A 23,861-nucleotide genomic window follows, 5' to 3' on the forward strand; every position below is an offset into this window, starting at 1 on the left:
GTCATAAGTGCAATTTCAAGCGTTTAGATATAGAGTTGGCGGGAAGTTGCAGGGATGGCCTTCAGGGTCAACCGTTTTCCTAATTTTTATTATTTTTATTTTGTAGGAATCAAGTTGGATCATAATGTAAAATTTATGTGTAATCAGTTTTATAAAATAAACTTATAACAAAAAAAAGAAAGGGAAGTTATGAAAAATACCCTTTTCTTTGAAGACTTTGACTGCATCTCACCCCTTAAATGTAAAATACAACCTTACGTTGATGTTTATTTATTGTGTTCTATCGAATTTTGTTTTAAAAAATATTGGAAAAATAAGTGAGTACTTTTATTTATTGTCACTACTTTTTAGTAATTTTTGAATACTGTAGAATCTATTATGAAAATTATTTATTACAATAAATTAGAATTAATGAATAATGAAAATAAATACATTTTAGTAATTCTATACACATAATAGAATGTTATTAATGATAATTATATTAATACCTGTATGTTAATTACTTTAAATACTTTAAAACTAATATAATAGCTATTAAGTATCAACTCGTTTATGTTAAGAATAAAATAAATTAAATTCTGGAATTAAAAATTTTTTTTCATTTACTTAAAATTACCATGTTAAAATAAATAATTCAAGAACAGTCGTTAACAAAGACAATACAGTATCCATTTTACTAATATGAGAGACGACAAAAACAATCATCAGTTCGCTTGAACTATTAGTAATTCAAAAAGAGTACGTAAATACAATATAGAAAAAAAATAATTCGTAATATGTTCAAATTTTTTTTTCCAATTAATCAAATGACAACTGCTCCAAGTGCTAACAGCCAGCTCATGCAACGCTAAATACATAAAAAAATAATAGCTATTTATTTTATTGGCGGCTTTGCCACGCTTAAAAACACTGCTGTAAATTAAATTAAAATATTCGACAAGGAGAAAGAGAATAATAGAGAGAAAGGAGAAATTTATACCAATCTATATAGGTATTTATACTAATATAAATTGATGTAAATTAATTAGTAAGTTTTTCTTTATAGAAAATTTAAAATTAAAGAAAACGTTTAATGGCGAAGCAATTGGCCCAGTCATATTTAATAATGACAATGACGAGTTGCATAAAGCCTAAAAAATTAATAATTTCAATATATATTAATAAAAAATTGACTGGTGCATTTTACTATTGTTGTTTAATTTATTCAAAACGAAATAAATAAATAATGATTTTTACGATGATGGTTTTATTTTATTGAATATTGATTAAATTCAATTTAGTTATTAATTATTTATTTGTGCGCTGTATGTGAAGTTATTGTGTAAATAAATGATAAATGTAAAAAAAAAAAAAGAAATACGCAATTGAATACAAATAATAAATAAAAATATAAAGAATGATGATTAGGTCTCGAGGTCATCAAGAACATTGAAGCTCAAGAAAAACGTAATAACTGCTAAGCAAAATGATTATGGACATAGTTTCACGAAAAAACAAGTATCTTTCATCTTGTATGTCCGATTAAACGCTTGATGCATAGTTATGCTATTTAGATTATTATTTAGTCAATTAATAAATTAGTTTTTTCAGCTTAGGCCTAAACACTGTGGCCATTCATGCTTTTTAAAACTAACTACACTTGAATAAAAAAATGAAAATAGATATATTATTAAAGAAGAATGAATTCCACTGAGCACGTTCACCTTGCTAGCATTTTTAATATAAAGCATAATCCCTTAATCCATTTAGTAATTTATTGTTTTATTTTAATTTTATTTTTTTTTTAGTTAAAAAATTTGAAGAGGAAAAACATTTTTCTTTGCCTATTGGCTACTTATAAAAATGGGATATTACTCACCAGTTACTAGTCTATTAGCATCCTCAATAACCCTCTGTCGATTTTTTCTGTCATCGTCAACTTCGTCGCGTGATTTTTTAGTCATTGTATCCGTGACGTAATACTTATGTTCCAGAAATTCCGCCATATCGTCGGTAAGATCTTTTTCTTCACTTGCGTATTTATCTTTTATTGGGGTTGAGGTACCATTGAACACAGTGCCGTTGGTAATTGTTATGTGCTGCTGTTTTGCTGTGAAGTGCATAAAAATAAAATGTGTTCACATTTAATAAATAAAACTATAATTAATGATGCATAAGCATAATTTTAAATTGAATAAATTTTTTATTTAAAGTAATAATAATAAATGTAAGCATGAGAATAAAGTGTGAATGTAGACATAGATCGTGAAAAATTTGAACTCAATCCGTACCAATAAGTAAGTATTCATGATGATGGAATGTTGTCAAGGTCAACTAAAAGATATACCTTTAAATGTTGTATTTCCCATTTAATTTAATTTAATTTAATTTAATTAATTTAAAAAGTGGCTAACCGATCTCACGTTACATCACACATTATCACAATACAAATCAATCAGTATAAATAAAATTTGATTAAAAATAGTAAACAATTGAAATTATTTTTGCTACGCAATTCGAGCAGAACACGTCGCTGCACAATAAGTGAATAGAAGCAAGTGTCAAGTAATGTGTACATAGAATATAACATTCAATGTGACTCAGTGCATTTTCTCTTTCTCGCTCTTATCCTCTGATCGTAGTCAATCTGATCTGGCAATAGCACGAATTATGGATCACTAACTTGATTAAAAAAGTGACATCATATGTTCACTTCCTCTCGTTTAAGATATTAAATTTAATATTTTATTATTCTCATTAACATTTTGAATGTTGATTTCATGTAACAGATTCGTGTGTCATATACTAATAATATTATTAATAGCAGTGATTTGTAACGTAATAAGATTGTTGTAAAAAATTGTATAAATTGTAAAAAAATGAAATTAGTATTATTTCAATATTTTAATAAATACTTACTGTGTTTTTGCTGCACATTTCCTAAGTTACTCAAATCCTCAACTGATTCGGAGTCCTGTAGAAGAATTAGCACAACAAAGCGCTTGATTAGTGAAGACAATTATCGATATTCCCAAGCGAATGAGGTAATTTTAAATTAGCTTTAACAATAGTGGGAAGTAAATAATGAACAATGGACTATTTTAAAATGTTATCACAAAGTAAAATTGATAAATTCTTTGAAACTGAATTTTATGAAATTAATATATACTACTAAAAAGTTGAACTTGTATCAAATTGTAATTTTTTTAATATACAAAATAGTAAATTTCATCAATACTTAGTAAAATGTTATGCTACTTACTTTCATTCGATCAGGTTCATCAAAATCATGTTTCTGAGATGCAAGTGTTCCATCACGTCGAAGTGATGAATCCCTTGAAGGTCCCAACTCTTCTTTGAGTGAATCAAAACCTGGTTGATCCAATCTAACTCTTGCTACTGCTTTTTCAACATCATCAGTAACAAGCTCAACATTGAATATACATTTTTTCACGATGTCCTCTCGGCCGATTTTATTCAGTGCTTTCTCAAGTGTATTTCCTGTTAAAATAAACAAAAAATACTAATAAAATAAAATATATTTTGTTTCCAGAATATAAGAATTAACTCAAGTACACATAAATGCTTTCATTCATTTAAATTCTCATTAAAACTACTCAAGTGTAATAATTGAGACCACGCGGACGCTCACAATTCGACTCTTCTTTTCTTATCTTATTTCACTCTCCAAGTACCACGTTGAGATTATCTTTTGATTGAAAACAAACCTCGTTCTTGAGTTATTTGGACTCGTGAAGGTAATGCTCTGTTGAATAGCAAGTGAAGTTCACTTGTGTAACCCGAGATTGATGGATTCTCGTAGGCTTGGTAGAGAGTTATAAACATTTCTCAACAATAATCCTAATATTTACGTTGATAATATGATCGATTTTACTAAGTAGTTTTTTAAATTATCTGTGAGTGCACTAGGTATTGAATATTCTTTAAAATTAATTATGTACTTTTATAAAATAATATAATAGCACCACCTTCGCTTTCTGACGAATACGAAGTTACTGCCAACGTACTTAATGACTTGTTGTTTCTTCTTTTGATGATGATAATAATAATGATGTAATTCGCGTGCTTAAGACTCTAGCAATGTGATTAACATGACATAAAATAGTGGGAGAAGCGAGGCGTTCGGCTGTAACATCTCCTATCTAGCATGTTTATGCCATAGGCATAATAATGCGCATGGTGAGTTCATAAACTAAATGACTACAAAGATTCCAGACAGTTGACTCAAGCAATACCTATCATATTCTGTTGCAATTTGTCAAGTCAACAATTTCATAATTATTTATATTCATAAATTAATGATTGTAGTCGGAGATTTTTTTTTCTCAATAGTCGGTTTATAACAGCTTAAACGGAAAAAATTTGATGTTAGCAAAGAGATATTATTAAAAAAGTTAAATTAAACTAAATTAAAAAATCTTTTAATTTTATTTGCTGAATAATACATTGTGACAAGGACACAATCTTACGTCAGAAACGTTATTTCAATCTGCGACTCATCAGTTCATTTTCTCAATTATCACCATTCGCGCTTTATCAACGAGTAACCGGATTTTTATGATATTCAAAAGTCAAGGTTATTGAATACTACAAAATATTGGTAACACTTGAATATATTTTTACGCTCTAATTATTGTGATTAAACATTATTCTGCATTAATAATTTTAATACTTCGAATTTTCATTAATGATAAAATAAAATTATTGAATACAAAATAATAATTGAACTTGAATCCTAAAATTAATATCATTAGTGAAATATCTATCGAATATTCAGATGGTTAATAACTTTTTTTTATTTATTTATTTATTTATTTATTTATTCAGTTATCTTTTCAGTCAAAAGTATATAAATAGATGAATTTTTCTTCAATCATTATTTCATAAAACATAATTATCTATACTTTAATTTAAAATAATTTTTTTCTTAATATTATATAATATAAAACTACATTTAATCTTCAATCATAGTGTTTATTTAATATATTTAGAGATTATACTAACCAGTTACTTTATTGCCATTGCCCTGCCACAATTTAAACATAGCAGCAGCTTGAAGTGCTGGTTTACCCGGATATTCATCTTTAATTAAATCGACATCAGCAGGCAATACGTTAAGTTCTTCGGCTAATTTTTCCCAGTCACGATCAAGGAGATTCGCAATATCCGTCAGACGGATAGTCGCTCTGTGAATTGTATCCGGACGACCTACAAAAGTAAAATTGTATTAAAATATTATTATTATTTGTATAGGTATCTACGAAGATGAATGAAATAAATCTTACTTATACCGCCATCACGTAAGAAGCTATAATTCTTGGATAACTCAAGTAAATCTAATTCAGAATGTCCAGTCTCAGGTGAAATTTTTTCCGGTAACAAGATGTTTAACGTACATATTGGTAATTGTGGTGGTTCGCCCTTGGCCACCTTTGGTTCACTCATAAACATTATTCTACCAACCATGTCCGCTGCATCTGGATCTTTTACTCTTGCCGTGAAAGGCACGCGATTCTCCTTAAACGCCCGGAAGGGTAACTGAAGTTGTTCACCGCTCTTCATAACGGGTACAAGGTTACCGGCAAACTCCATGTATTGAGTTTTGCCCTCGAGTACTTCAACATCACGGCTTTTTGCTACTTCTGTAAAATGCTCCTGATGCTCCAAAGTTTTGTCTTCTTTATCATCTGTCATACAAAAGACACGTAATCTCGCCTCCAGTGGGTCAACTCGTTTTGCAAACACGACGAATCTAAAGATTAACAAAGCAAAAGAAATTAATTTAATAAAGAAAAATATATTTTTGTCACCTAAACAAAACTAAAAACATTAAAAATATAATTAAGTGACATACTTGGCCATGAAAGGTACATGTGTTGCGTGGGTATAAAGTTCGGTGGCCATTCGCGTAGCCTCGGTAATATTCCTACAGTCCATGAGCCAAAATCTGGCGGATACGGTAGTAGTAAAAGACACACAATCCTTGACGAAAGTTAGGGGCGTAGAGCCGGTTACATCCTCCCAGACCGCCCGTGACTGACCCCCTGAACGACATACATGCCAAGTCCAATAACATCATTAAAATATGTCAGTGATGTAATTACAGCAATGATTAAAATAGTGAATCGTGTAATAGAGATATATATTTATAAATCTTCTGATATTAAATACAGTTTATGTGGAAAAAAAAAAAATATAATAAAAAAAAAATTATCTTTAAAAAACAAGTATAAAAATTATATTTAATATTTTGTTCAATGAATACTGTATTTAAAGTCAGTTTTGTTGTATGTGCCTTATTGTTATGTGCTTGGTATCGATGTAAAAAAGTAGGAATAATAATAATAATAATAATAATGAAAGTGTCACCGACTTATGATAATGCTTGCGAAATAATAACAATAATAATTATAATAATAAAAATAATTATGAACCAATAATTATACCCTTTCATAAAGCAATGGGCGTGAGTGGTAGTTGAAAAGCGGCAAAATATAACCGAATCACATATAAATAAAGAAATAAATCGCAAGTGTATTTTAATCGCGAGAGATGAAAATTGAAAAATTAATTCATTTAATGAAAGGTATCATTTTACAAAAAATTTGTTTCAAATGTAAAATATAAAAAGTAAGAGGAGAAAGATACATTTGCTGTAAATTTTTGATATTTTATAATTAAAATTAACAAATTTTAAATACCAATTATTATAATAAAATATGGATAAAATGTATTAAACGACAATTAATAATAATTATAATAATGATAAAAATAATAACAACACTGGGAGTAAATTTTTGATGTGAAATACATCTATGTATGTTTATACATATTATCTAAGCAATTATCATTCAAACGAATTATGTGCTGAAAAAAAACTATTGAGTTTACCAATCCACAATGAGCTAGAAATAGTTAAAAAAAATTTATCTACATTTAATTAATGATCCATACCTAAATGACTCAATCCTAACAATACGCAAGCATTAACAATGAATCACAACAAGATAATGTATACAACAATGGTACTCGACTTTTGTTACTTTTTTTTTCCATATTTGTAAAACTTTTTTGTTTTATAAATTGTACAGTTACCATTTGGCCTACGAATCTCTAGTCCAGAAATAAATTATAGTATTATTATTCAATATATAATGTTACTGTTAATAAATAAACTGTAAGTTCATATAATAATTTTAAATAACCATTATTAATTATAAGAAAATTATACTATTAAGTGTTATTTACTAATGGAAAGAGATCGCCCAGTCAAGCTGGTGACTGCTCCTACATTGTTACGCGCAAGAATATATTACCAGTTATGCTGCACAGAAGCCTCAAAGTTGGTGCATCGCCAGAGTACTGATTAATCATGCCCTTGTTGGCTGCTTGTGGCACGGGTATGGTCAATGTAATGGGCTTATGGAATTTTCTACGGCGTGGTTCAACAGTCACGATGGGCGATACTGCTACTCGATTTCCCAAGAGCTTAGCCACCAATTCCGCAGGTATTGGATGAGCCTACCATCAATCAAAAATTATATATATAACATACTGAATCCCAAGATAATTATTCAAGTGAATGTTGTTTTTTAATCTAAGCTAAAAGTACCTGTAGGCCAACTCTAATTTTCTTAGTGAGCGCCGCTGGTGGAAACACGGCTTGTACTTGTGGTACCGCTGATGATGAAACAGTTCCACCCTCCGGACCAACCGCGTGAACTTCTTGTCTAATCCGTGACACCACGGCGAAATAATGGGGAAAATCAACCGTGAGAATACGTACAATTCGTGACGTTTGAAGATCTTCTAGCTGGCTTAATTCTATAAAGAAAATACAATTTATAATTTATGTTCTCAACTACACATTAACATAATGAATAATATTAAAAATGATTAATATACAAAATTGTTTTAATTCATACCTTCTCCTTCAAAGCTCTCATTAAGCACATCCTGAACAGCTTCCTCGCTAGCTTCCAGGGTGTGCTCGCGCCAGGTCTCTCCATTGTCTGATCGAAGAATCACAATCTCTCTTTCCTTACCTCGAAGAGAAGCAAAGTGAGGTACTTCAATGATAACGGGCCTGAAATTTGTTTTTATTTATTATTAATATTTATATAAACTCATATTAATATTTTATAATTAAAAATAATAAAACTGTAAACATACCCCAAAAATTTGGCCGCAACTGGTCCAAGTTCAAGTATTCGACTGGCAAGCGCTTCACCTTCCATTAAAGGAGGTGGATTCGTTAATTTATCCCTCTTGAGATATCTGCAGGTAATTCTCATCGGCATCGCTGCTTTGCGTGGCGGTACAATAACCCGTACACCACTGTGACGACATCCTCGCATTGCCCCACCACGAGCATCCACCAGGAACGAAACCAAAAAGCTGTATGTGACAATATAATGCATGATATTAAAAAAAAAAAGCTTATTTATCTGAATATCGCACTTCTGTGTGTTTTGCATACGAGTTATTGTCTTTGTAAATATAATTTATCAAATTATTTTTTTGTTCTATTCAAAGCTATGCACATATAATTTTTCAGTTAGAAAAATGTCAACAATAGTCTGTAGGTTGATAATAATATTCTGAAAAATTATGTGTACTTTGTCTAATATTATAAAATATGCAAAAATAAGTGTAAATAAATATAGATTGTTTTATAATAATATATTTATAATCATGGATAAATTCTTAAATGCAAAATTGTTTATGTAATTATTTTAATTTCACTGTTATAATTATCACAAGGAAATAACAACATGAAATTATATTGATTACATTCGACAATTTACCCACTTATAAACGTATATATTGTATTTGTATTTTAAAGAATAAAAAATTGAGTGATCAACAATTAAAATGAAGTATAAAAAAAATATTTACGATAGTTGCATCATTAGATCATACGAGATATCTGTTTGTATCTAAATGTGACGTCGCGGCTAATATTAAAGACAATTTACTCATAGGATAAAATTAAACTAGTGTTTATTGAAAGTAAATGTAATTCTTATTTATAAATGAGAACTAATTATGAGTAAGTAATGTAATTTGATTTACTAATATACAAGCAATATTTTTAATTAATGCTATCATGTGTCGATGATTTTTTAACGATAATCTTACAAGTTATAATTGTGCAGTGTAACATTTTGTGCTTTTCTGTACTATGAATAGATGTTGTTTTCCGTTTAGTTATAAATTAATAGATTTGCTGTTCTTTTTTTTTATATATATTATGATAAGCAGATGAATGATATGTATGATTAACTAACAATTACTATATATTAAACACAATATTAATAAATACATTTTTCTAGTCTACGTCTATTAAAATTTTAAAAACAGGAATACATATTGAAGAAAAATTGACTATAAACTTTATTATTGTTTGATTTTTAGTAAATTTTCTTTTGTTATCGAAAAAAGTTGTCGAGGTAAACTTTGGTGAATATGTATTCACTGCCCTTTTAATGTTGCAAGGGAAAGTGGAATTCTAAATGAGCAGCATTAATCAGCCACTACGATATATATATATATATATATATATATATATATATATATATATATATATATATATATAACGAGAAAGGTAGTGCAAAACTAGCAACGAATAGTAAACAATTGTGACGGCTGTTAATTTTAAATTAAAAAAATTGAAAATGAATTAAAATAAATAATTGTATCTTGCCACAGAGTAATTACTTTAAAGAAACAAAAAAAAACAATAATAATGAGGCAGAGGAGTAAAATTTTGTTGTTTATTTCTCATTCACTTACTTTCTCCATGATGGAATTCTGCGAGCGCAAATAAAATAACAGAAAGAATCGGAAACAAAATAAAAATACGCGTTAGTATTTCTTTTATTTTCAATAAAATATATGAGAAATGTGGTCTACCATTTTTTTTTTTACTATCACTGATGATTAACTTTTTTTTTTTTTATTTTAAATTTAAGGAACTCTAAATGTTGATATAAAACAATAATAATTATGTATTATAGTTGAGATTTGGATTATAGCATTTCACTCACACTGTGCAAGGTGACTGAGGGAATCGTGTCGCAAGCCTCAATGATCACGGGAAGTGATAACTTAAGTTATAAATAATAATGGGGAACAATAATAATTAAATATAATAAAAATTAATAATTAACATAAACGATACTTTAATATATTGTCAGCCACTAGAAGCGTTCCTGCCAAGCAATCCTTATTTTTTATACCTCAATAGATTATGGGGTTCCATATTTATATTCTTCCTTCTTTTATGTAGACGTCACAATTTTCATTTTGCTTTGCACATACAGTAATAACTTGTTGATTATTAAAATTTATTATAAGTAAAAAAAACTTTCCGTGTTGATATTGAAAATTAGATCATATAAGATAATTATTCGCACTTTAACCATTTTTTAAGTATTAACAGGTGCTTAAAGCATCAGTTAAGTTAAAATATTATAAACTGTTATAAATATTTAAAAAAAAAAAAAAAATGTTATTCAGCAAATAAAAGAACGAAATTAATAAATAATAATAATAACATAGAAATAATTTTGAAACCCATGGTCCAAGTATTAAAAGATTAAAAAATATAATTAAAATAAGATATAAAGGTGATACCTGTCCCTCCACATTCCTTGTCCTTTAGGTACGATACCAAGGGCTGCCAGTGACCAATTTAAGGAGTCTAGTGACGGTCTAAGTATTGGAACAGAACTCCGTAATAATTACATTCAGGATAAACTCATCTAAACCGTGCTCATGCTTTTCTCTACCATTTTTTTCGTTCGTTCTTTTGAAAAACTCTAGTTTATAATACACGTGCAATGATTTTATGTCAAATCCTTATCATAAACAACAAACTTGTGAACTCAATAAACTAAAACTACTGTGCTACATAAAATTTTATAATACAGTAGCGATGATAATGAATCACAATGGATGTGAAATTTAACTTAAATTAAAATAAAAGAAAAAAAATTAAGTAAACTAACAAAGTGATAATTGATGATAAATTATAAAATTAAATAAACAATGGGTGAACTTTTTATAGTTATTACACAGTAACAGGTGTAACAGTTATGACAATAATAGATAATAATTTCTATTCACTATATATGAAATCTGCGGGCGTACAGTAAATGGAATGAATTTCACGAGAGAAAGAGCTTGAGAAAAGTCGACACACGATGAGCGACTGCGAATAAATGACTGTCTCTTAACTTACTCTGCTTGTTTCATTGGCAAAAAGTTGAGTAGACGGGTTATATGTTAAATTTAAGAGTGTCGGAGAATATAAGTTGGTGAATGAAATGAACGCACAATGATACTGAATGAACTAACTCCAACCAGAATAATATCCCGCAACGGGATTGAGTGCGGTCGTATAAAACACCGGTAATAGTACTTGATTTGTATTCATAAAATAGACACTCTGACCGAGGATTCCCTAATTGGTTATAGGTATATAGCTTGCTGATGACTTGTAGGGCCTACCATCTATACGTTATGTTTATAATATAGTATTAAGTCTATATCTATAGGTATAAAACTATGATTTACTGTTATTATATATGGTTACGCTTTCATGATTGTTTTACTCTATTTTTAGAACAGTTCTACATTTTTCTTCCTTCCTAAGACACTCAGTCAAACCATATCGTTGATAGGATTTTTTTGAATATTATTATTTTTTAAAGAAAAATATTATTTTTTTGAGAAAAATATTATTAGTCATGCTAGGTTTTTGCACACACCACACACGCATTACAATTTTAATCAAAAAACAAATGATTTATTTTGTTTGTTAGATTGTGGTAGGATACCAAACTTAAATAACAATAAACGGTGCCTCTGAAAAGTAATAAGTAAAAAAAAAAAAAAAAAAAAAATCATTTTGAATAAATTTTTGAATTTAAAAAGTTGCATTTAACTCTCACACACCCATACCACACTATAATACAAATCATTATTGCTCCAATGTTAACTAATTGTCATATTTACATTGGGAAATATTTATATAGAATTTATTATGTAAGAAAATCGGTTTTTTTTTTTTTTTTTTTTTTTTTATACAATTAAAACTTCTTTTACTTGATAGTTAATCAGCTTGACTTAAAGTCTTAAATATAGCTTATTTATAATAAAATACTGATTACTTAGATAGTAAAGAATATGATTTGAAATGAAGTAAAATAGATAGGTGAGGATAGATGAATTATAAATACATACCCAACGTGAACTGGATGCCTATTGATGTCAATATTATCAGGCTTAAGATTCGCAGCATTCGAACGATGATAGTTTTCTTTCGTGATCATATCTGTAACCGTGGTTCCTGTTAATTGACAAAAAATATAGTAAAATATTCTTATCATTAGTATAGGTAATAGAAACGGAAGTATATAAATTAGAAATTCGAGACAAGTTAATAGCAGATAATTGACTGACCTCCGGAATGTCGATTGTCCCTCTCATCGTCAGTGACGTTTACTCTCATTGAATCGTCTCCCATTGACTTCATGTCATCAACAGTCATGTAACGATATTGCTGTTGGTCGCTGAGCATTGGATCTTCGCCTACGAATAATTTTGTTATTTTTTAAAAAATACAAATCTCAATTAACAATCATCACATATTATACATGGAATTTATTATTATCGTTATTATGCAAGAGTTATTTAATAATTTAAATGGTATGGTTTAATGACAACAAATACTGCAAATTAAAAATACAAAAATTATTATAAAACAAAAAAAAATGATAAATTACAGAAGCATTGTTAATTGCTTGATCACTCATGAAGCTTATGAACTAATTATAAACCAAAGAATAATTTAGAGTAAATAAAAAATATAATGAATTTAATATGATTATGAATATGAATATTAACTCGATGCAGTATTATTAAATGTTATTTTTTTGTCAAGAATAACGAAGTGATATTTCGAAATTCAAAATTTAATAGCTTCCTGCTGGTGAATTCATGAAAATAAACAGTTAAAATCTGCACGGCATATAATTGTTTATACTAATATATTCTCGTTTCCTAATATAGCTTCCGAAATATAATAAAAATAATTATAAAAAAAAATCTTGAGTTTAATTTTCTTATTTTTGTATTCACCTTAATAGATAAAGAAAAAAACAACTATTTCGATTATCGATTATTGTAGATAAAAAACTAATTAACGAATAGATTGTACTACAATTGACACTTGAATAACGTATTAACCGTACGTTCTAATGAACAGGTCAAGAATGTGAAGTATATACATTTCAAATTGAATTGACCCAAGAATTCGTACTGCCCACGTCAACACTAATGCTTCTAACGTGTTAAGATATAATGGAAAGAATGTGACATTTATAAAACCAAATTTCCAATGGCTATATAGTTAATCTGTTGTAGCTATTTTAGTATTATATATCTTTTGGATTTAAGTATTTTCTTTTGTTATTCTCTGTGACAAAAAACTTGGCACGTGCAATAAGAATTTACGTCTGTCTAACCGGCGTCTTGAAGAGCATTTGAAAACGTGCAACGCAATAACATCGTATAAAAAGTTTTATTAAAATAAATATTGACAAAAAAGCATGTGTTAATATTTAAAAATAAAATATTAGAATACTTAATCGCTATTTTCACATTATTGATAAATAAAATTATTTTATTTTTTATAGCTTTAAGCAGTACTTAAAATTTTTTTATTTGAGTTTTTATCTTGAAATAGTTAACGCGGTATCGCCATCGACCTATATTACTACTGCTTATACTTATCCCTACAAAAATTTATTAATTGAATAAATAGCCTTCAGTTTAATGCCGTAAGGCTGATAAAAATCATCGAAATATCGTCACAAGAATAGTTTATTTTTATAATTTAATAATTTATTCTAATTGTTTAAAACTGTAAACGATAAAATAAATAACAGTACATCAAATTCTAAATGTCCGTGTCCTTTTTACGTCATAGCTTTAATTTTGATCTATTTAAAACTGCTTACTCACATAAAAGACTGAAGAATTTTATGAACCGCGATAAATTATTTAGAGCATTTGTAATTGTTTATTCACGCCCTCGTTCATTTAGCCAAGACATTGAATCATATAAATTAATTTTCTCTAGCCCGTTGTCAAAAGTTCAGGGATTTATGTTAACGATATACCTATAAAATGCATTTTCCATCTCTAATAAATGTATTCTTTCGATAATAATATACTAGGTCTATATTCCATAATGTTGCTCTTGTAATTTTATCTTGTATTTACAACAACAGAATACATACCCTGTATACTAATGTATATACCTTCAACGAGATCTACAACGATATTCACATGCTTTACCTGACCCAGATGTATTATATGATATGAATACCAATCGCTTCCTTCATTCGTTTTAACGATGACGCGCGCCTTAAAGACCGTGATGTAATCAAATTACCCGAGTCCACTAGTCTAATGCATTATGTGCAGGATGTTTATTATGTATTTATAAAAAATTACATTATTTTCAGCTACTAATGCTAATCCCGATAAAAAAAATATCAATGAGAATTTCAATAGACATACTTCGAATACTATGAATAAATTTTTTCTTTTAACAAATAAAATGAATACTCCTCGATAATTAGCGTATAATAGTGAAGCGCATAAAATACATCAGCGTTAATTTTTCCGACTAGTCACGTCGTTATGACGCAATACCTCTATTTCATTTAAATTTAAATGAAAAATGATGTTATAATGAAGAATTCTAAAATTCATTATTTTTAATTACAAAATATGTCGCTGTTCCTGTTACGAGTGCACCCACAGCATGGCATTCTCTTCGGCTTCTTCCGAGTCTTCACTTTTGCGTTATCTTCAACTATTTTGTCCTTGGCCATTTTTAACTTCAATTACACGGCACAATTATGATTGTAGAAAAAAAAAATACTGACAATTTTTCTTACAGGAAAAAGTTAGGTACAAAAAAAATTAGTGAATATTACAAAAAGGTTCAATATGGGTAAAAACCAAACAATTAATTAACTAAACAGAAACCACATACGCACTGTCACAATTTATTATTTTATATCCTTTTTTTTTTCTTGTTCTATGTCAATCTAAATATTCTTCTTAATTTTTTGAAACTTTTTCTTCGTCGAAGTGTAGAGTCTTTACAGCAAGTAAACAATTGTGATCCACGTTCTCATATGTTATACTGGTCGAGTGCTTTTAATGTTCTGAATAGTCTCTCAATTAAACTCAAAACAGAACGCCCGCCTTCGATGATCAGGAACAGCGACTGGTATACCGTAGATTGATTCAAGATCGGCGCGCGTCTACTAATGTGACCTCACGTTCATAGAGCACCAATTTTATATTAGCATCTGTGTGAAGAGATCTTCAGCGCTGATTCTCCCCACTGATTTCTTCTCTATATTTTTTCATGTATTAAAATAATACATTGCCGATAATTTTTGCGTCATGAAAACTCAGAGTAAGTAGTAAATTCGAACTTTGGTAGTGAAGTAAGGTAACGTTGAATATCATTACATTATTTCAGTGTGCAAATGCAAGTGTTAAAGTAAACACAACATAAACTTTAGCAATTATAAATTCGTCATAAATTTCATTGTAAAAATAGACAGTTTAACATAAATGAATGTTATTTTGAATATTATTATTGTTTTTCAAATATTTTTTATTTTTTAATTGGCCTTGCTCTATTATCCAAATTCTCCAATGTGCGTACGTACTTCTCAAATAACTATATTACTACTACACCTCCTGTTACATAAATTAAACGTATTTCGGTCGACGTTTTGAATTTGGCAGTTTGCCAACTAACGTCGAACTGACTACACCACAAAATAAGAACCATAGAATAAGGCTGTACAGCTCTGAGGGATTATGTAACAGGTAGGCGGTGTGGGAAACACGGGTGCTGCTACGATATTCACCACATGACGACGATGACGATGACAACGACAACAATAATAAACCACCTTCATATACGTTAGATCTAATTGCCCTTTACAGTGTAATATAACGTTAAAAGTATGCTACTATAATAGTGACAATATGCACTATTGTACCGTCATCTTTACATGTTAATTGTATTAATTGCACAGTGTCCTAATTCCATTCAACACATTTGATCACGTTTATTTTCCATAATATCGGTTGGCAACATTCACGTCTAGATATATATATATATATATATATAGTAAAATAATTTATCATATAAAATCTAAATAAAATAAATGATCTCTATGTGTCTTCAAGGTCGATTATAATTATATCATGAATGACTTCCGTATGATTATGAATTGAAGATATATATACGTGTGGATATATAAAAAATAGTGACTGAAAGAATCCAGAGCTTTTTCAAGTACCTCTTTCAATTTCTTTTACCACAGACGAAATGTATCATAATCTAATAATAAACGAGACTATATTTATTATACCTAAAACTATCGAGCGAATATTAATCACGATAAATATGATACGATAAAAAATATTATTTTTATAGATTGCCTGATGTTTGTAAAATAAAACTATGTATTGATGCAAATTTTCTACAACACTATAAATTAATATTAAAAGAAGATTGATGTAATTAAGTTATTGTAACGATTATTGGAGTGTGTATGTGTTCTATATAAATGTGCACTACTGAATGATTGAGACATTGTTTGTGTAGTGATGTGACAAAAAAAAAATAATAATACATAAAATATATGTTGAGGAGATACGAGGGTACATCGACATCGAGTAACAGTGAAGTGACAACATTTGGTGATACTTAAACTTACGAGTGTAGGTCATTTGGCCCTGGTAGTAAGAAGGGAGGTACACATGTTGCGCGTGAGGCGGCTGTCCGTACACATTCATGGCCGCAGTGCCGATCTCATCACCACCTACATTTTATCATCGAGTAAAAGCTCAACTTGTCTGCTTTTTTTTTTTTTATTTTATTTTAATCAATCAAAATATTAAAAAAAAAATATCCAGTAAAATTTTTATCGTACAGCATTCGCAATATTCTTCAGCTGTTACTTTCCACTGAAGACAAGTGGAGCAAACAAGAATAACTCAAGAAGAACATGCTACTTCCAACAGAAATGTACGAAAAATAATATTTAATACTCCTTTTTTTTTTCAATAAAATAATTTTTGCATTAATCTCAATAGCTCGCATCTGCATTTACTGTCAATAATATAATAGAATACACATTAAAAAAAAAAAAATCTAAAAAATAAAGTCCAAGTATCTCGAAAACTGACGCAAAATAATTTTTACTTAATTTTTTTAGTCTCAATCATGCAAATATCCCATGCAATTAGTCAAATTTTTTACACCTTTCGTTAATACAATTATTCAATTTCCAATTCAATTTTTTGATTATCTAACCTTACACATAAATAAAAACACGTGCTTGAAAAATTTTTATAGAATTTAAAAGTATTATTTTATGTATAAAATTGAAATAAGTTATTATAAATTTGAATACATAAATAATATTTAAATTCTATTGAATTCAAGTGTACTTACCACCTTCGTCTTCACTATCACTCATAAACGTTTCTTGCATAGATTCTGGTGCTTGAACTCTGTATTTTTCTTCAATCGTGGTCGTATGTGTCGTCGTAATAACTGTTTCTGTTACAACTTTGAGCGTTTCGACAACACTAATATAACCAAGTTTTTGTGCAATCGCTAAAGCAGTTTGTCCATTCTAAAATCAGAAATAAATTATTATTACATATATATAAAAAATAGTATGTTATACTATGATTCAAATAAACAAAAATAATTTTAGAGGATAATCTTACGTTTGTAACTGCATTAGGCTTGGCTTTACTTTCGAGTAGTAAGTTAATAACAAGCGTGTGGCCTTGCTGTGCAGCTTGGTGCAATGGGGTATAGCCGGCGCCAGTACTACTATCTACTGCCGCACCGGCCCTCAGTAGGAAACGTACCATAGCTGCTTGACCGAAGTGAGATGCCACGTGTAAGGGTGTATATCCGGCCTAGTAGGATAAAATGAAATTTTTAAAGTTTGTTTATTTTCCAATAAATTTTACTTATTCTAAGAAAAAATATACAATTGACACTAATATATTTAATATAATATTATACATTTTAATAAAATGTTATTATTGAGTGTATAATATATATACTCAAATAATAATTGCTCAAATTTATTAATGCCAAATTAATTTTTTTTAATAAATATATTGATAGAATAAATATATGGAATCAATAATTCATAGTGATAGGAAAACAATAAATCACCTTAGTTTTAGCATCAACTTCGGCACCATTTTTGATAAGGATTGTCGCTACATTAGTCTTGTCTTCTTGTGCGCATAAATGTAGCGGCGTAAGTCCGTTCTGTCAATAATTAATAAAATATATTTATTAATTATGATTCAAATAATAAAATAAGAAAAGCATGAATAAACTACGCTACCTTTGCTTTATGATTCGTATCTGCTTTGTGTTCAATTAATAATGTTGACATATCTGTATGTCCCTCCTGAGCACTAAGATGGAGAGGGGTGAAACCAGCTTTAGATTCGGCATTTGCTTTAGCTCCATACTCTAATAACGTCGTTGCAATATCCATCTAAAAATATTAAATTATAGATGTAATTTTTTTTAGAATATGAAAATGGTTACAATATAGGGTATCGTTAGTCTCAATTTTTAATTACTTGATTTTTTCGTGCTGCAATATGAAGTGGTGTATGACCATTTTTAGCCATAGCGTGAGGTGACGCACCCTGTTCAAGTAGTAAAAGGGCAACGTTTTGATGATCATAATGAGAAGCTACATGAAGTGGAGTAACACCATTCTGATATTAAAAAAACATAAATTATTTATTCAGATAGTCATAAAAATAAATGTCACAATTTAATTAATAAAAATATTTTAATTTAATTACCTTCCCCTGAGCATCAACTGGTGCATTTTTCTGCAATAATAGTCTCGCAACGTTCATATTACCGTACTTAGCAGCAAGATGAAGTGGAGTAAAGCCTTTTTTAGTTGTAGCAGTAAGCGAAGCTCCATTTTCTAATAGAACGGATGCAACCTGACAATTTAATAACAAATGTATCAAGTTTATAGTTAATCGAAAATTAATTTTAATGAACTTAAAATAATACTTTAATTAAAATTTACCTCTTCTTGACCTTCTTTAGCAGCAATATGAAGAGGCGTGTACAAGTCTTTCGTAGTAGCATCAACTCCAGCTCCGTGTTGTAGTAAAAGCATAACAATATCGACATTACCTAGACGAGAAGCAACATGAAGTGGAGTCTGCTCTTCTCTCGCTCGAGCGTCAACCTGAGCTCCATTTCTCAATAATATCCTGATAATATCGGTTTGATTTGCACGGGCTGCTAAATGGAGTGGTGTTTCCCCTCTAACAGTTGGTATATCGGGACTAGCTTCGTTTTGCAACAAGTATATGACAATGTTCATACATCCCATGAAACTTGCGACATGCAGAGGCGTAAGACCTGACTCTGTGGTGGCCTCGATACTGGCCTTGTGCTTTAACAATAGTTCCACAACTTTGATACGATTCTTCTTGCAAGCAATGTGTAAAGGTGTGAAACCATTCAATGCACGGGCATTTGGATCAGCATTGCGATCCAGTAAAAGTTTCGCTACGCGAACGTGACCGCAGTGCGCCGCTACGTGAAGAGCTGTTAGATAATCGACTGTGACTTCATCAACTGGAGCCCGATGATAAAGTAATATACGAGCAGCATCCACGTGATCGCCTTGAGACGCCATGTGAAGTGGTGCCAGGCCGTTTTTTGTTTTAGAACCAATGGGTGCTCCTTTTTCTATTAAAATGTCTACGACTTCATGATGACCGGCACGTGCGGCACAATGAAGCGGCGTTAAGCCGTCGCGTGTTTTCGCTGCAATATTCGCTCCTTTGCTCATCAATAAATTAACCATTTTTATTTTGCCCCACTTTGCAGCGACGTGCATAGGCGTTATGTTGTGCTAAAAAAAGATTGAAAACAATTTTTAAATAACTATAGACATTAAATTTTATTATTATAACGTAAAATTACTCTTTTCAGTCGCATCATTTGTGCTATAGCTTTTATATACTTCAGATGTTATGAACACCGGGCATTTTAATAATAAAAGAGATATAAAAAAATCATACTTTAGCTGCAAAGTTAACGTCGGCTCCTTTATCATAAAGCAAAGAGGCGATTCGATCGTTGCCATAATGGGCAGCAATATGCAGCGGTGTAAAACCGCTTTTCGATGTAACGTCGGGATTGTGGTCGTTCTGAAATTAAGATAATACATTTTTATAGATATATTTTAGAGAACATAATTAAGTATGAAATGAATATTACTTGAAGAAGCAAAGCAGCAGCTTTGCAATCATCTTTTTTAGCTGCAATGTGAAGAGCGGGGAGTCGCACTTTGCCTCGCGTGTCGTTCTCCAGGAGTACTGCAACGACCTTGTCGTGTCCCTGCTGCATCGCAACAGCCAACGGAGTGAAACCATCCTAAAGTTGGAAAGATAAAATCTCAGATTAGTAATCTATTCAATTATATATTTCTTTTTTATTTGAACACTACATTTAAAATTTTTTTTTGTACAATTGTAATCACTACTCATTATTTTATTTACCTCAGTTGCAAGAGTTTGATTAGCTCCTTTACTGAGCAAAAATTTAACAACAGAGTCATGATTTTCTTGCGCTGCCATATATAGTGGAGTAAAACCATTTTGCGATTGTGCGTTTACAGAAGCTCCTCGTTGAACAAGTAATTGTACTACTTCCTCTTGACCCGCTGAAAAAATAGTTACATATATTTATTAATATAAAAACAATTAAAATAAATTAATTAATTATAAATAAAATATATAGATATATATTTACCAAGTGAAGCAATGTGTAAAGCTGTGTTTCCCTTTTTAGTAGCTGCATCTACAATTGCACCGCGCGTCAACAATTCACGTACAATCTCCGAATGGCCGTCCTTGGCCGCCAAATGAAGTGCATTTAATCCATTCTACAATTATAATAAATTAAAAAATAACTCATAATCAATTTTGTAATATCTAACAAATAATATTAATTTAAAGATACAACATAGAATTCTAATAATTTATTTTATACTTACAGCATTTGATGCATTGATATCAACTCCTGATTCTAAAAATTCTAAAACTTTTTCCAATTGTCCAGCTCGTGCAGCCCGTAAAAATGCGGTACTTGGGTCGCTCTGTAAAATTGAAAAATTTTAAACGGTTAATTATCATATTCATAAAAACTAATCAATAAAATATATATAGATGTACGCATTGAAAACAAGTTTATTTATCGAATAGATGTTGTATAATGATATATGTTTATTTAGAATCTTTGATTTTATTTGGTTTAACGATTGCACGGGATATACAACTGTAACCAGGCCTGCCGTAACCGGCTTGTTCGAGTAACCCACGACGTAATCTCTATTTTTAAACTCGACGAGCCAGTAAGTTAAGGAAGATACACACAAACTTGACAAATATCCACTTGCCAGCGGTAAGATAGTTGCTTTCTCATTTTATCTCATATAGTACAGATACTATGAGTTATATAGGACTTGAGGATTTCAAGAAAAGTGACATTTGAACTGCCAGAAAAAAGCAAACAAGTCGAATGAGGAAACCAGAATTTCATTTTATACTAGTATTAATAATAATAAATAGTAATAATAATAGTAGTAGTGGTAACAGCATTACAAGTAGGAGTAATAACAACAAATAAAATTAAAAAAGAGCCTGAGGCTCGGTGTTGTGTATTCGCAATCAAATACTTCATTGCAATGCCTTAACTGTTAAGTGGTTCAAGGAAAGTCTTTAGATATCACCAATAAATTTTACCTTATTTTGACTTGCTAAGTTGACCAAGATACATTGACCATTTTCTCAGGTAAAGAAATGTTAAATGACTTGCTATCATTTTTTGCCATTAATTACATCATACGCTACACTAAATCATAAGAATGTAAAAAAAATTTTCAGTAAACTAAAAAGATTCTATTTACATAATTTAATAAAATAAGTTTAAAGTTAAGAGGCACGTGGCAGCCGTCATATTATCTATCTATTTACAGTACTTGTTTAAATATTTGATAAATTTAAGTTGTAAATTCTTGTCTCTCTTTATATTCATTCATAATCTTGATAGTCTTAGTGATAAGAGACGAAAAAAAAGACTAACAATAGAAAAGGATTTAGTTTTTATTGTATTCTCACAATACACTGTTAATTATGCTATCATTGTTATTATTTACTGCATATTGTGTACTTCAATAATATCGTTCGCGTAATTCAATAAAATAAACATAGCATGACATAATGATTGGATCATCATGCTTTTGAATGTTGAAGTGACGTTACAACCAGTTGACCAAGAATTGTGTAGATAAATGTGATATCAAGGACCATCAACATAGACATCATGTGTAGATCAAACTTATTAATAAATATGATCATTGAATTTATTGTTACAAAATATTTCATTAAAGGTTACTTTTACTCGTGATTATAATTTTATTTAATTAAATTTGAGTTGGAGTGGAGATAAAAATTTATAAAGGTTCGAAATAAAAAGTAAGTGTAATACAGAGTAATTGCAATATGAGGGTGTAGTGGATCGAAAAATGAGTATAGGGTGGAATACAGACGCCGAGTTACGGCCTCGTTGGGCGCCGACAAGTCTACCATGTGACGTCAAGGGGTGAGGGAACTTCGTTACTATACATATTCAGTAAATGCGTATTTTAGTTTTGTTATTTTGTTTTTAATATACTTCATTTTCTTTTTTTTTCGTAAAATCAACGCAGTTCTATTTTATTTTGATATAATTAATGCGATATAAAATGAGAAAATATCGCTATTAAAAAAAAATAGCGACAATAGTAATTTTTAACTTCTATCTTCCTTAAAGTATTTTTGATGAGTATAAATGTGCGAGGAAGCTTTTTATACTTTTTACTACGCTTAATAGTAGAATAAATAGAGGAGTTAGTCTATTTTAAATTAAAGACGATGAAAGGAAAAAAAAAAAAGTTCTATGCCGCTCAGACGAAGTTCTTTTCCAAATAAACTGAGTTGGTTCCATTTTTAAATTTAATAGTAAAGACATCAATTTAACTCAATTAAAAGTATTCTCTCAGGTAATTTTTGAAACTTTAGGAAATTAAGGCACCTTAGTTTTATAGGTCATACTTATTTTGGGGGAGGTAAAATAATTTTATAAGTTATCATCGACAACTAAAAATAAAAAAAAAAAGGAATAATAAATACTTATAATGATAAAAAGCATTATCTTATTCTCAAGAAAACTAAGCTATCTTTTATAAATGCATTCTCAATACTTTTTAATCTACTGAACACGTGTTGTGTCTTTTTGCTGGTACTCTTGAACTGACTTTACTCAAATTTAATACACGTATTTATTATTTCACTTTTTTTTTCAGTCCACGTAATGGTTTATTTTAAGTTTGTCATCTCTCTGTTACTTACATAAATATTAAAAAAAATCTTAGAAAAAATATATATAGTTGGCGTGGTTGTGAAAAACAAATTTTATTTATTAACTCATAGTAAAAATTTATATTTTCCTATCAATATATGTAAGTTGTTATAATTATATTTTCTTAGCCACGTTTATATAAAATTAAACTTACAATTTTGTTTACATCTAATCCATAGTTCAATAAAATATAATATTTACTGACTGCCATAAACTTCACGTGTTATTTTTCGTTAAAATTCGAAAGAATTTTAAACAATCATAACAC

General features: G+C 29.4%; 1 protein-coding gene across 31 annotated transcripts in view; it reads right to left on the minus strand.

The window, feature by feature from the left end:
* The window catches only part of LOC123268449 (ankyrin-2-like), a 58,514-nt gene that overhangs the window by 21,788 nt on the left and 12,865 nt on the right, over positions 1–23,861 (minus strand). For 16 of the 31 annotated variants that reach the window (XM_044733535.1, XM_044733666.1, XM_044733650.1 and 13 more), the window contains 27 exons: positions 21,189–21,290; positions 20,945–21,077; positions 20,692–20,855; positions 20,411–20,566; positions 20,212–20,340; positions 19,203–20,042; positions 18,964–19,113; positions 18,733–18,873; positions 18,489–18,644; positions 18,311–18,409; positions 17,848–18,045; positions 17,567–17,750; positions 16,827–16,931; positions 12,469–12,597; positions 12,250–12,355; positions 10,639–10,716; positions 8,173–8,397; positions 7,926–8,086; positions 7,613–7,824; positions 7,317–7,521; positions 6,955–6,969; positions 5,855–6,044; positions 5,286–5,752; positions 5,005–5,208; positions 3,242–3,480; positions 2,899–2,953; positions 1,859–2,089 (listed from right to left, as the gene is read on the minus strand). In XM_044733535.1, coding sequence (XP_044589470.1) covers positions 1,859–2,089; positions 2,899–2,953; positions 3,242–3,480; positions 5,005–5,208; positions 5,286–5,752; positions 5,855–6,044; positions 6,955–6,969; positions 7,317–7,521; positions 7,613–7,824; positions 7,926–8,086; positions 8,173–8,397; positions 10,639–10,716; positions 12,250–12,355; positions 12,469–12,597; positions 16,827–16,931; positions 17,567–17,750; positions 17,848–18,045; positions 18,311–18,409; positions 18,489–18,644; positions 18,733–18,873; positions 18,964–19,113; positions 19,203–20,042; positions 20,212–20,340; positions 20,411–20,566; positions 20,692–20,855; positions 20,945–21,077; positions 21,189–21,290 — 5,074 coding nt within the window. Of the gene's footprint in view, positions 1–1,858; positions 2,090–2,898; positions 2,954–3,241; positions 3,481–5,004; positions 5,209–5,285; positions 5,753–5,854; positions 6,054–6,954; positions 6,970–7,316; positions 7,522–7,612; positions 7,825–7,925; positions 8,087–8,172; positions 8,398–9,795; positions 9,814–10,638; positions 10,717–11,245; positions 11,681–12,249; positions 12,356–12,468; positions 12,598–14,800; positions 15,888–16,826; positions 16,932–17,566; positions 17,751–17,847; positions 18,046–18,310; positions 18,410–18,488; positions 18,645–18,732; positions 18,874–18,963; positions 19,114–19,202; positions 20,043–20,211; positions 20,341–20,410; positions 20,567–20,691; positions 20,856–20,944; positions 21,078–21,188; positions 21,291–23,861 lie in introns of those variants that run through there. The other 15 variants (XM_044733756.1, XM_044733553.1, XM_044733584.1 and 12 more) reach the window with 14 other exon arrangements.

The sequence above is a fragment of the Cotesia glomerata genome, linkage group LG1, assembly GCF_020080835.1.
Source record: "Cotesia glomerata isolate CgM1 linkage group LG1, MPM_Cglom_v2.3, whole genome shotgun sequence".
NCBI lineage: Eukaryota > Metazoa > Arthropoda > Insecta > Hymenoptera > Braconidae > Cotesia > Cotesia glomerata.